The 12151-nt window shown below is 50.8% G+C and overlaps 1 protein-coding gene across 16 annotated transcripts in view; it reads left to right on the top strand.

The window, feature by feature from the left end:
* The window catches only part of cep131 (centrosomal protein 131), an 18672-nt gene extending 6567 nt beyond the window's left edge, over window positions 1–12105 (top strand). For 5 of the 16 annotated variants that reach the window (XM_058620463.1, XM_058620469.1, XM_058620464.1 and 2 more), the window contains 12 exons: window positions 2617–2733; window positions 2851–2880; window positions 3179–3281; window positions 3573–3774; window positions 3849–3956; window positions 4043–4160; window positions 6463–6537; window positions 6630–6772; window positions 6854–7031; window positions 7111–7307; window positions 7390–7450; window positions 7535–8867. In XM_058620463.1, coding sequence (XP_058476446.1) covers window positions 2617–2733; window positions 2851–2880; window positions 3179–3281; window positions 3573–3774; window positions 3849–3956; window positions 4043–4160; window positions 6463–6537; window positions 6630–6772; window positions 6854–7031; window positions 7111–7307; window positions 7390–7450; window positions 7535–7606 — 1404 coding nt within the window. In that variant the 3' untranslated portion in view covers window positions 7607–8867. The other 11 variants (XM_058620470.1, XM_058620467.1, XM_058620465.1 and 8 more) reach the window with 9 other exon arrangements.
* Window positions 12106–12151: the final 46 nt, after the last annotated feature.

Below are 12151 nucleotides of genomic sequence, written 5' to 3'. Positions count from 1 at the left end.
ACTGACATCTGTAAACCGCTCACTCTCCCACACCATCCCCACAGAGAAAGTCAGTGATTTTAGCTCACAAGGACACGGGAGCTGCTGGTCCTCTGCTGCCTCGTGTGGTCACTTTGTGTCACTAGGGTCAATCTGAACAATGGATTTTTAATGCCGAAGTGACAAAATCCGACATTTGAACTTAGTGATGGAGGCAGCAGTGGATCAACAACTCTCTGTGTGTGTGACGTTAAAATCACTGGTTTTCTCTGTGGGTGTGGGAGAGTGAGTGGCAGTGGCGTCATTAGGCCTATTTTAGGGGGGCTAAAAAAATATTCTTAAGCCCCCCTAAATAATTTTATGTTCATTTATAAAAAAAAAGATTTTTTTTTTTTTTTTTTTACAAAAAAGTGCTGACAAATTCAATATAATGTGGCGAGAATTTGAGTTTAGATAAATAATCATATAACCAGTTATTATTAACTTAAATGTGATCATAAATCTTAGTTTCCCTTATGGAAGCGGTAGAGAGTCAGAGTCAGTGCGTCGTTATCGAGTGCATTCCACTTGTTCATATAGAGCACGCAAATCACTGAAATCCAGTCCACGTTTTCCCTGCAACCTAGCTTGCACTCGGTACCTGGGTACCTGCAGTGTGTGTACCGGGAGCGGAGCACACAGAACCGACTAGAGCAGCATTAGGAGAAGAACGTGAACAAGAATGGATATACGACATTTTTTCAAGAGAGTAAGTTTCACTGCTGATAGTAACAATAAGTTAGCTGCAGCCCCCCAGCTAACAGCAGAAAGTCCCACGTAATTGCCAAATGCTCCCTGTTTGACAAATAAAAACCTGGCTTACACACTCTGTAGCCGAGAGCCCCCTGTACAGGAGGCAGCATGAGATGCGTGCTGTATATCTCTGTGCACGTCTTACCTTTATTGTTTGCGGTCAAAAGTTACATTTCAGCTCCAAAAGAACTCTGCTACTTACAGTAGCTAGCTAGTTAGTCCGAAATGCAATGTGAAGGTCCTGGTTGTTTATAGAGTTAGGTGTGCACTCTTCATATTATCTTTGGGCTGACTTCCTTCTGGAGCATCAGCTCCAGCATCAGATGCACACCGTGAAACAGCTCATTCACGTATGATTATGTGGATAATAATAATAATAATAATGATAATACGGTAGTAATAATAATAATCACTCCACCACCCCTATTGACCTGAAGGAGTCAGGGCAGAGGAGCAGAGAGAGTGAGAGGGGAGAAACCTCTACTGGAAAGGTGAGTCTAAAGGATTTCACAGGATAGAGTCATTTGTGATGCAGACAGTCCTGGAATTTTATGGAACTCAATATGAATATGAAATATGAAACATTTCAGTCCAAGTGCACCATACAAGACTTATTTAACTTGAGCTTTTATTTAGGAGAGTCAGTGGCGTCATTAGGCCTATGACTGCAGGCCTATCTCAACTTTGCAAGTGTTGCATAATGCTTTTCGCGTATCTTCTATCGACACCCTGAAAAAACGCCCACACCGCTGACATTATCTCTCCTCAACACACACACACACCTTGTGCTGCACTTGCGTCACTGTAACATGTTCAAAGAAATGCAGCATGGCCTCCCCTTCCCGACACACATACACAAACAGCAAATAGACGGGTATTAACATCGGTTGTTAAAATCGGCGCAGTTTTACTCATTGGACCGATGCCGATATGTTAAAAAATGACGAACATCGGCCGATACCAATATTAATGACGATATATCGTGCATCCCTACAAGAGAGTGATGTATAAGCCAAATTAGCCTGGCCCAAATATTTTCAAGAGTACCTTAATATAACTGTAATTTATGTAATTAAGTTATATTTTTTCAGGGCTTAAAATTACAACCATTTTAGTCACATATGTGCCCAAAATATATTCTGTGTGACTTCAAAATATTTGGGAGTAAACAATTATTGTGTTGTGAGTGAAAGTCATGGCATTCACAGTCTTGCAGTCATGTCAATTGAAAAAGAGGAGCTTCAGCACCTAAATCCCAATAGAGTGATAGACGCCTTTGCCACCCTTAAAAACAGACGACATTCTTTGATGCTTCCACCCACCAAGTAGCTGCCAATTGTAGCCATGTTATTTTAAAATGGTGTACTTTCTGAGAACACAGTGCTCTTTTTTTTGCATACAGTTTTGGCTAATACATGTGGGCTCTTAATGAATAAGAAGCATTGGTTAAATACGGCACTGTAACTATGTGGATTTTTTTCTTTTTGTTGTTGTTAATGCTGTAAACATACAGTACTTCTTGTGTTTGTTGTTGTACTGTGTTAAAAATGTAATGGTGGCCTAAAACATTTGCACAGTAAAGTATCTCTGTTAAATCTGTCCAAAACGTGCCATTTCTCAGTTTTTGTTAGCTGTTTGTGAAATTAAACGTTCGCTCACATTCTGTGCATCTCCTGGGGGCTAAGCCCCCCCTGTCCTTAAAACCTAGTGACGCCCCTGGTGAGTGGTTTACAGACTTCAGTCCGTCTCACAGTGAGATAAAGACTCATCATGTGACGTAGACGTCGTAGTCTCAGTCTGAACCACGCGGTGCTGATGAATGTACGTGGTGTGCTCTGTGTGCAGCTGATCTCTGATAAGAAGGCTCTGAGCGAGCGCTGTGAGGGAGTGCTGGGCGAGCTGAAGCAGGTGGATCACAAGTACATGAAGAAGATGAAGCAGATGCAGGAGCAGCATGAAGTGGTGAGACGCTCTCTCTGTCTCTCTGCGCCTCAGTGTCTTGCTTTGGTTGAACTTCTTCTTCTTCTTCTTGCTGCTCTTCACCGCTCTGTCCGTGTGTCCGTCTTGTCCTGGCTGTAGGTGTGGCACGTTCTGGTCCCCCTGTGTGAGGTAACTTTGGCTTCTCCTCTCTCAGTCTGTGGTTAGAGTTCATGTGTCTGCATGTGAATGTTATTATTAACACACATTTATGAGTGAGTGTCACGGAAACGCTGTAACGGCAGGAAGTGATGAAGTGAACAACAACGTCATCGTCATCATCATCATCGTTTTAAAGACACACCAGCTGTGTTTACAAGTGTTGATTCTGTGGATCATACGTTTGAGTTGTTCTCTAAAGTAAAAACATGGTGGATGTAATATAAGTCACGCCCCTCTGAATTCACGCGTGATCTCGCTGTGTCCACAGGAGATCAAGAAGCTGAAGGAGCTCATGTGCGTCACCGAGAAAATCCGCCGGGAGAAATGGATCGACGAGAAGACGAAGAAGATCAAAGAGATCACAGTCAAAGGTACGGAGTCTGTCCTGTGTCTGTCCTGTCTCTGTCCTGAGTCTGTCCTCCGTCTGTCCTGCTTCTGTCCTCCGTCTGTCCTCACTCTTTCCGGCGTCTGTCCTGTGTCTGTCCTCCGTCTGTGTCTGTCCTCACTCTGTCCTGCGCCTTTCCTCCGTCTGTCCTGTGTCGGTCCTCCGTCTGTCCTGCGTCTGTCCTCACTGTCCTGCGTCTGTCACAAACTACATGTCCATCAAGTGTTCTCTGTCGAGCTGTGAATGTTCTGCTCCTCCTCCTCCTCCTCCTCCTCAGGTCTGGAGCCAGAGATCCAGAAGCTGATCTCCAAACACAAACAGGAGCTGAAGAAGCTGCGCTCGCTCCACGAGGCCGAGCTGCTACAGGCGGACGAGCGCGCGACGCAACGCTACGTCCACCAGTGTGAGGCGCTGCGCTCGCAGCTGGAGACGGAGAAAGACGAGCAGTGTCAGAGAGAGAGGGCGCTCGCCAAGCAGAGGTGGGTTCATCCAAACACAGCAGAGCGTCTGCTTCTCATCAGCGGGCACTGAAACGTGTTTGTGTGTTTGTCAGATATGAGAAGCAGCTTCAGGAGGAGGAGCTCGCCCTCCAGCAGCAGAGGAGGCGTCTCTTCACTGAGGTGGCAGAGGAGAAAGAGAGGCTGGCCCAGCTGGCTGCACGGTGAGGTCAAAGGTCGACATGAAGCTGTGGATGATGATGATGATGATGATGATGATGATGACACTGAGCTGTGTTGTGTGTCGCAGACAGCGAGCGGAGCTGGAGGATCTGCGACAGCAGCTGGAGGAGAACACGTCTGTGTCCAGACGAGCGCTCGCACAAGAGTTAGACAGAAGCCGAGAGGAGCAGGAGAGGAGACACCAGGTGAGGAGTGTGACGGGAGTGACATGAGTGACGGGAGTGACATGAGTGACGGGAGTGACATGAGTGACAGGAGTGACAGGAGTGACGGGAGTGACGGGAGTGACATGAGTGACGGGAGTGACATAAGTGACGGGAGTGACATGAGTGACATAAGTGACGGGAGTGACATAAGTGACGGGAGTGACATGAGTGACGGGAGTGACATGAGTGACATAAGTGACGGGAGTGACATGAGTGACATTAGTGACGGGAGTGACATGAGTGACATTAGTGACGGGAGTGACATTAGTGACGGGAGTGACATGAGTGACGGGAGTGACATTAGTGACGGGAGTGACATAAGTGACGGGAGTGACGGGAGTGACATGAGTGACATAAGTGACGGGAGTGACGGGAGTGACATGAGTGACGGGAGTGACATGAGTGACACGCTGAAACTGAAGTGCTAGTCATAAGTGCGATGTATAAGTTTTTTGTTTTTTTTTTGTCCTCGTCGTCTTAGTCAAGGTAGAGTCGGAAGAAATGTGTTTTTATTCTGCGGCGGAAGATGTGGAGGCTTTCCGCTGTCCGGATGTTGATGGGGAGCTCGTTCCACCATTTGGGAGCTAGGACAGTGAACAGTCTCGAGTTCTGTGAATGCCAATCCTCTCAGTGAGGGGGCAGCAAGCCGGTTTGCCGATGCAGAGCGGAGTGTGCGGGCTGGGGTGTAGGTTTTGATCATGTCCTGGATGTAGGCTGGACCGGATCCGTTTGTAGCGTGGAACGCAAGCACTAGAGTCTTGAAGCGGATGCGAGCAGCTACAGGAAGCCAGTGAAGGGAGCGGAGGAGAGGTGTAGTGTGGGAGAATTTTGGTAAGTTGAAGACCAGTCGAGCTGCTGCATTCTGGATGAGTTGCAGGGGTCGTATGGCACACGCAGGGAGACCAGCCAGGAGGGAGTTGCAGTAATCCAAGCGTGAGATGACAAGAGCCTGGACCAGAACCTGTGCCGCCTTCTGGGTTAGAAGAGGCCGTATCCTCCTGATGTGCAACACATGTCTGCAAGATCAAGCTGTTGCAGCAATGTTGGCAGTGAGGGAGAGATGGTCATCAAGTGTCACACCCAGGTTCCTTGCGGTATAAGAAGAAGCTACCAAAGAGTTGTCGAGGGTGATGGTTAGATCTGTGGTAGGAGAGCCCTTTCCTGGGAGAAAAAGAAACTCAGTCTTGTTGAGATTGAGTTTCAGGTGATGGTCAGACATCCACTGAGAGATGTCGGTCAGACAAGCAGAGATCCGTTCTGCTACATGTGTGTCGGAGCTGGGAAAAGAGAGAATGAGTTGGGTGTCGTCGGCGTAGCTGTGATAGGAAAACCATAAGACAGAATAACAGAACCAAGAGAGTTGGTGTATAGAGAGAAGAGGAGAGGGCCCAAGACAGAACCCTGAGGGACCCCAGTAGCTAGAGGACAGGGTTCCGACACAGATCCTCTCCAGGTTACTCTGTATGTTCGGTTTTGAAGATAGGACGAGAGTAGGGTAAGTGCAGAGCCTGAGACACCTAGTTCTTGAAGGGAGGAAGTAAAGATCTGGTGGTTAACTGTGTCAAACGCTGCAGAAAGGTCCAAGAGGATGAGCACTGAGGAGAGAGAGGCAGCCCTGGCAGTGTGGAGTTTCTCAGTGCCATGAGTCATGGGAGTGACATGAGTGACGGGAGTGACGGGAGTCACGGGAGTCACGTGAGTCACGTGAGTCACGTGAGTCACGTGAGTGATGGAAGTGACATGAGTGACGGGAGTCACGTGAGTGGCGGGAGTGACATGAGTGACGGGAGTCACGTGAGTGGCGGGAGTGACATGAGTGACGGGAGTGACGGGAGTGACGTGAGTGACGGGAGTGACGGGAGTGACGTGAGTGACGGGAGTGACGTGAGTGACGGGAGTGACGTGAGTGACGGGAGTCACGGGAGTCACGGGAGTCACGGGAGTCACGTGAGTCACGTGAGTCACGTGAGTGATGGAAGTGACATGAGTGACGGGAGTCACGTGAGTGGCGGGAGTGACATGAGTGACGGGAGTGACGGGAGTGACGGGAGTCACGTGAGTGACGGGAGTGACGTGAGTGACGGGAGTGACGGGAGTGACGTGAGTCACGGGAGTGATGGGAGTCACGTGAGTCACGTGAGTGACGGGAGTGACGGGAGTCACGTGAGTCACGTGAGTCACGGGAGTGACGGGAGTGACGTGAGTCACGGGAGTGATGGGAGTGACATGAGTGACTTGTGTGTGTGTGTGTGTGTGTGTGTGCGTGCGTGCGTGTGCACAGGTGGAGGTGAAGGCTCTGCAGGAACGTCTGGAGATCCAAAAACAAACGTGGGAAGAAAAGCACAAGAAAAAAGAGGTCTGTTTTTTTTTGTGCTCCATCTCAACGAAATCTATTGACTCTGTAATTACAACAATCCAGTGTGTGTGTGTGTGTGTGTGTGTGTGCAGGAGGCGTGGCTTCTGCGGCGAGAGTGCGAACTCAAAGACGAACTACGGCGAGAGCGCGACAAAGAGATTGAGCTCGCCATCTGGACGCTGGAGGAGGAGACGACCAAGGACAAGGAGGCGTGTGAGAGAGCAGCAGACAACAGGTCCACACTTCATCTTTAATCTGAGAAACTTCTCCTCAGTGCCGTCGTTCAGGCGTCACTCAACGCTCTCGCCGTCCTCAGGGTGAAACGCGTCAGGGACAAATACGAGGCGGAGCTACAGGAGCTGCAGCGCTCCGAGAGAGAAGCCGTGGAGAAGCAGCAGGAGCTGAGGAGGCAGCAGGTTGAGGCGGAGGGAGCCATGATCTCACTTCAGGCCCAACTCAGACACAGACAGCAGGAGGTGGACGACCTCACGCAGGTAAGGAGCAGAGAGGAGACCACGCCGGCTTCTTCACTGGACACACGTCCAACTGTCTCTGTGTCCCCCGTCCTCTCAGAGCAGGGACAGGATGGTGAGCGAGCGCCGCGCTCTGGCCGACGTCATACGGCAGGAGTTTGCTGAGCGACTGCTGGCGACGGAGGAGGAGAACCGTCGCATGAAGGCGGAGGTGTCGGAGGTCAGGGCCCGGCTGCGTGTGGAGGTGGAGCGGGTCACCAAGGAGAAGGAGGAGGAGCTGGCTGAAGTCCACCAACGGTGAGGGGGTGAGGGGGGCGGGGCTTTACCCGGCTCATGGTTGTAAAGAGACGATGAAGATTAATTTTTTCTGTTTTGCCAGAGTGAAGTCGGCCATCTTGAAGAAGGAGGAGACTGTGAGTAATCTGCGGCGTCAGTATGAGGTGATTATTACAAACAAGATGTGAACACATGACTGTGGATGAATGAGTGAATAAGTGAGTGACATGAGCCTGGTCCTCTGACAGGCTGCTGTGAAGAGAGCAGACCACCTGGAGGCGCTGTGGGAGCAGCAGAGGAAGCAGCTGCTGGAGAAGTGACTGACAGGAAGCCACGCCCCCCTCACCCCCTCACCCCCCCTCCAGGCTGTAACCAGTGTCACTCTACCCTCATGTGACTCTTTTTCCTGTTGGACGTCGTTTTCTGCCGACAAGACTGAACGTGTGGATCTGACGAGGGTGAACTGTGAACGAGTGAACACCACCGCCCCTCCCCCTCCCTCCCCCCCTCCTGGAAACTTAAATTCCTTAGAGCTGGTGAAGATCGTACCCCCTCCCCCACAGAGAGCAGTTCCAGATGTTTCTGAGCACTGTTCTCAGGGAGGTCAGATGTTTCGGAGGGAGCCGAGTCCAGGTATGCATCACAGTCTGTGTCCATGCTGTGACCACGAGGAAAGGTCAAAGGTCACGTGACCCTGGCCGCACACTGGGCGTGTTTCTCCTGCATCAGGATCAAAAAAAACAAATCACTTCTAGTTGAAGGTGAATGTGAGTCAGAAAATCGCCAACATACAGTGCTGGTGATTTATTAACACGTGCTTTTGTTTTGTTACAATGTTTGAACCACACCTGTGTCTGTGTGTGTGTGTGTGTGTGTGTGTGTGTGTGAGTGAGTGAGTGTGCGTGCGTGCGTGCGTGCGTGTGTGTGTGTGTGTAAATCCAGTGAGTGTGAGAGTGAATGCTGGTTTTGTGTCTCTCTGTGACGGACAGGTGACCTGTGACCCCGCCCCCTTTCACCCTACGTCAGCTGGGATTGGCTGCAGCTCCCTGCGACATAACCCCCCCCCCCCCCCGCGTAGGATGAAGAGATAGAAAACGGTGATGAGGAGAAGTCAGAGAGGAAATAATAAAAAGCGCTGCCTCAGTGTTTGTCTGTGGGTTTTCTGCGGAGTCATGAGAAACTGAGAGGTTTGTGAGAGAGAGCAACGTTAGAGATTAAGGAAGTGAATGAGAGAAGAAGGAAATGTTGATTATTGATGTGTGACGAGAGGGGGAGGGGAGAGGGGAGAGGGAAGGACAGGAGGGAAGGACAGGAAGGGAAGGACAGGAGGGAAGGACGCTCACAAGCTTTCATTCTTTAGGTTTCACACAAAAACCTGCGAGGACTTTTCTCTCATTGTTCTCGTCCTCGCCGTGAATACAGTGACACGGAAACACCCAGGCTCTGTGGGTTAGATTTCATCTGTCTGTGTGTGTCTGTGAGTGTGTGTGTGTCTGTGTGTCTGTGTGTGTGTCTGTGAGTGTCTGTCTGTGTGCGTGTGTCTGTGTGTGTGTGTCTGTGAGTGTGTCTGTGAGTGTGTCTGTGTGTGTGTCTGTGTGTCTGTGTGTGTCTGTGTGTGTGTCTGTGAGTGTGTGTGTGAGTGTGTCTGTGTGCGTGTGTCTGTGAGTGTGTCTGTGAGTGTGTGTGTGAGTGTGTCTGTGTGCGTGTGTCTGTGAGTGTGTCTGTGTGTGTGTGAGTGTCTGTCTGTGAGTGTCTGTGTGTGTGTGTCTGTGTGTGTCTGTGTGTGAGTGTGTCTGTGTGTGTGTGTGTCTGTGAGTGTCTGTGTGTCTTTGAGTGTGTGTGCGTGTGTCTGTATGTGTGTGTGTGTGTGTGTCTGTCTGTGTGCGTGCGCGTGTGTGTGTGTGTGTGTGTCTGTGTGTGTGCTCTGATATGGATATACAGATATACAGATATACAGATATGGACATGAGTGCGACACAGTCGTTTTAGACTTTAATGAATGTGTGAAGCTGTTAGTGACGTTTCTGTCAAAGACAATAATTCTCCAACTGTGTGACCTCTGCCCCTTATCAGCGCCATGGACCGATACCGGCGTGCACACACACACACACACACACACACACACACACACACACACATGCTTGTGTGACCTCAGATGTCTCCTCTTCCAGTGTAAACTCACTGTTGTTACTTTGTTTAGTTTAGTTTTTAGTGGGTTTTTCACAGTGATAATGATTTTCTTTTAAAAGCTGAGGAGGAGGAGGAGGAGAATAAAAAGCAAAGATTGATGACGCACGGCTCGCTCTTCTTTTTTCCATTCACCGCCGGAGAAGGAGAAGACAATTGTTTGTTTGTCTCTGTCTTCGTGGCGTCCCTCGCCGACCCGAGACGAACCCAGACGGAGACGCACAAACTGTCAACCAGGACAGGAAGGACATAAGAAAAGTGTCATTTTTAGAAGAATCCAACAGTGGAGGAGAGATCTGTCCTTGTTGTGATTCAGCTTCACAACAGAAATCCTCAGGGCTACAGTCTCTCTCTCTCTCTCTCTCTCTCTCTCTCTCTCTCCAGCAGCTGTTGCTCATTTCTCTCTCTCTCTGGCCCCGCCCCCCCACTGTGGTGAGGCTCCACACCACAGATGAGCAGCAGCAGAAGCAGCAGAGATCACAGAGTGACGACTTCCTCTTGGTGAGAGCTTTTCTTTTGTTTTTAAAGTGAAGTAAAGTTTTGTGTTTGTGATGAAAAGACGACAAAGTCAGCGAGTAACGGAAAGAAGGAAGAGAGATGAAAGTGTGTGTGTGTGTGTGTGTGTGTGAGCTCCAGATGTTCCTCGGTAAACTCTGACCCTGAGGATTTTCCCCGTTGTTCCAGCTGAAACTGTGTCTGTGTCACAGACGCTGAGCTGAGTTTGAAGGTTTGTTCGTCTGTGGAGAAACTTTCACACTCACACACTGTGTGTGTCTGTGTGTGTGTGTGTGTGGGGGGAACAATATCTAACTTCCTGTGTTCTTTGGAGTAACAACTTCAGCTAAGGCAGGGGTGTTGCAAGAGGGTGGGCAAAGCGGGCTCTCACCCAGGGGCCTCAGGCTCCCTGACAGCTGCCAGCTCCTTAGTGTGAGAACCCCTGAGGTGTGTGTGTGTCGCTGTGTGTGTGAAATATTCAGACAACACTTTCCCAACATGTCACACACTCAGGTTTCATTTACAGGCGTGGGAATTTGATCTGTGTGTGTGTGTGTGTGTGTGTGTGTGTGTGTGTGTGTGTGTGTGTGTGTGTGTGTGTGAGACAGAAACAAACCCAGGGTCAAAGGTCAGGGTCGTGGTCGAGCCTAAGTTTCACTAAATAAAGAATCAGTTTTCTTTAAACTCACTCACAGACAGAAACAGGGAAATCTGAAGAAAAGTTTGTGCTCAGTGACATTTGAGTGACCTCTGTCTGTCCTCCTCCCTCTGACTGTCCTCCCTCTGTCTGTCCTCCCTCTGTCTGTCCTCCTCCCTCTGACTGTCCTCCTCCCTCTGTCCTCTCTCTGTCTGTCCTCCTCCCTCTGTCTGTCCTCCCTCTGACTGACCTCCTCCCTCTGTCCTCTCTCTGTCTGTCTTCCTCCCTCTGACTGTCCTCCTCCCTCTCTCCTCTCTCTGTCTGTCCTCCTCCCTCTGTCTGTCCTCCCTCTATCCTCCTCCCTCTGTCTGTCCTCCCTCTGTCCTCCTCCCTCTGACTGACCTCCTCCCTCTCTCCTCTCTCTGTCTGTCCTCCCTCTGTCCTCCTCCCTCTGTCTGTCCTCCTCCGTCTGACTGACCTCCTCCCTCTGTCCTCTGTCTGTCCTCCCTCTGTCCTCCTCCCTCTGTCTGTCCTCCTCCCTCTGACTGACCTCCTCCCTCTGTCCTCTCTCTGTCTGTCCTCTCTCTGTCCTCCTCCCTCTGTCTGTCCTCCTCCCTCTGACTGACCTCCTCCCTCTGTCCTCTCTCTGTCTGTCCTCTCTCTGTCCTCCTCCTTCTGTCCTCCTCCCTCTGTCTGTCCTCCTCCCTCTGTCTGTCCTCCTCCCTCTGACTGACCTCCTCCCTCTGTCCTCTCTCTGTCTGTCCTCTCTCTGTCCTCCTCCTTCTGTCCTCCTTCCTCTGTCTGTCCTCCTCCCTCTGACTGACCTCCTCCCTCTGTCCTCTCTCTGTCTGTCCTCTCTCTGTCCTCCTCCTTCTGTCCTCCTTCCTCTGTCTGTCCTCCTCCCTCTGTCCTCCCTCTGTCTGTCCTCCTCCCTCTGTCTGTCCTCCTCCCTCTGACTGACCTCCTCCCTCTGTCCTCTCTCTGTCCTCCTCCTTCTGTCCTCCTCCCTCTGTCTGTCCTCCCTCTGTCTGTCCTCCTCCCTCTGACTGACCTCCTCCCTCTGTCCTCTCTCTGTCTGTCCTCTCTCTGTCCTCCTCCTTCTGTCCTCCTCCCTCTGTCTGTCCTCCCTCTGACTGACCTCCTCCCTCTGTCCTCTCTCTGTCTGTCCTCCTCCCTCTGACTGTCCTCCTCCCTCTCTCTGTCTGTCCTCCCTCTGTCTGTCCTCCTCCCTCTGACTGACCTCCTCCCTCTGTCCTCTCTCGGTCCTCCTCCTTCTGTCCTCCTCCCTCTGTCTGTCCTCCTCCCTCCTGGTGTGGTTGTGTTGACAGAATTCCTGAGTCGTGCCCAGATCCTGTTGCCGGGTTCATTAAAGCGACACGCTGCCTTCCCTCCTCCGGTCGACCAGGAACAGAGAGAAACCTGTCCTCACGCTCGCCCGCCGCCTCATGTTCCCTCAGGTGGAGCAGAGGGCGGGGCTAGTGAACAGAGCCGGCCACACAGGGACACCAGCGCCATGGCGAGGATGAAGAGGACGGTTCTTGGCATG

Source organism: Solea solea, chromosome 21 (assembly GCF_958295425.1).
Source record: "Solea solea chromosome 21, fSolSol10.1, whole genome shotgun sequence".
NCBI classification, from domain to species: domain Eukaryota; kingdom Metazoa; phylum Chordata; class Actinopteri; order Pleuronectiformes; family Soleidae; genus Solea; species Solea solea.
Note: the sequence above shows the minus strand (reverse complement) of the source record. Positions and strands in the feature narration are given on the sequence as shown.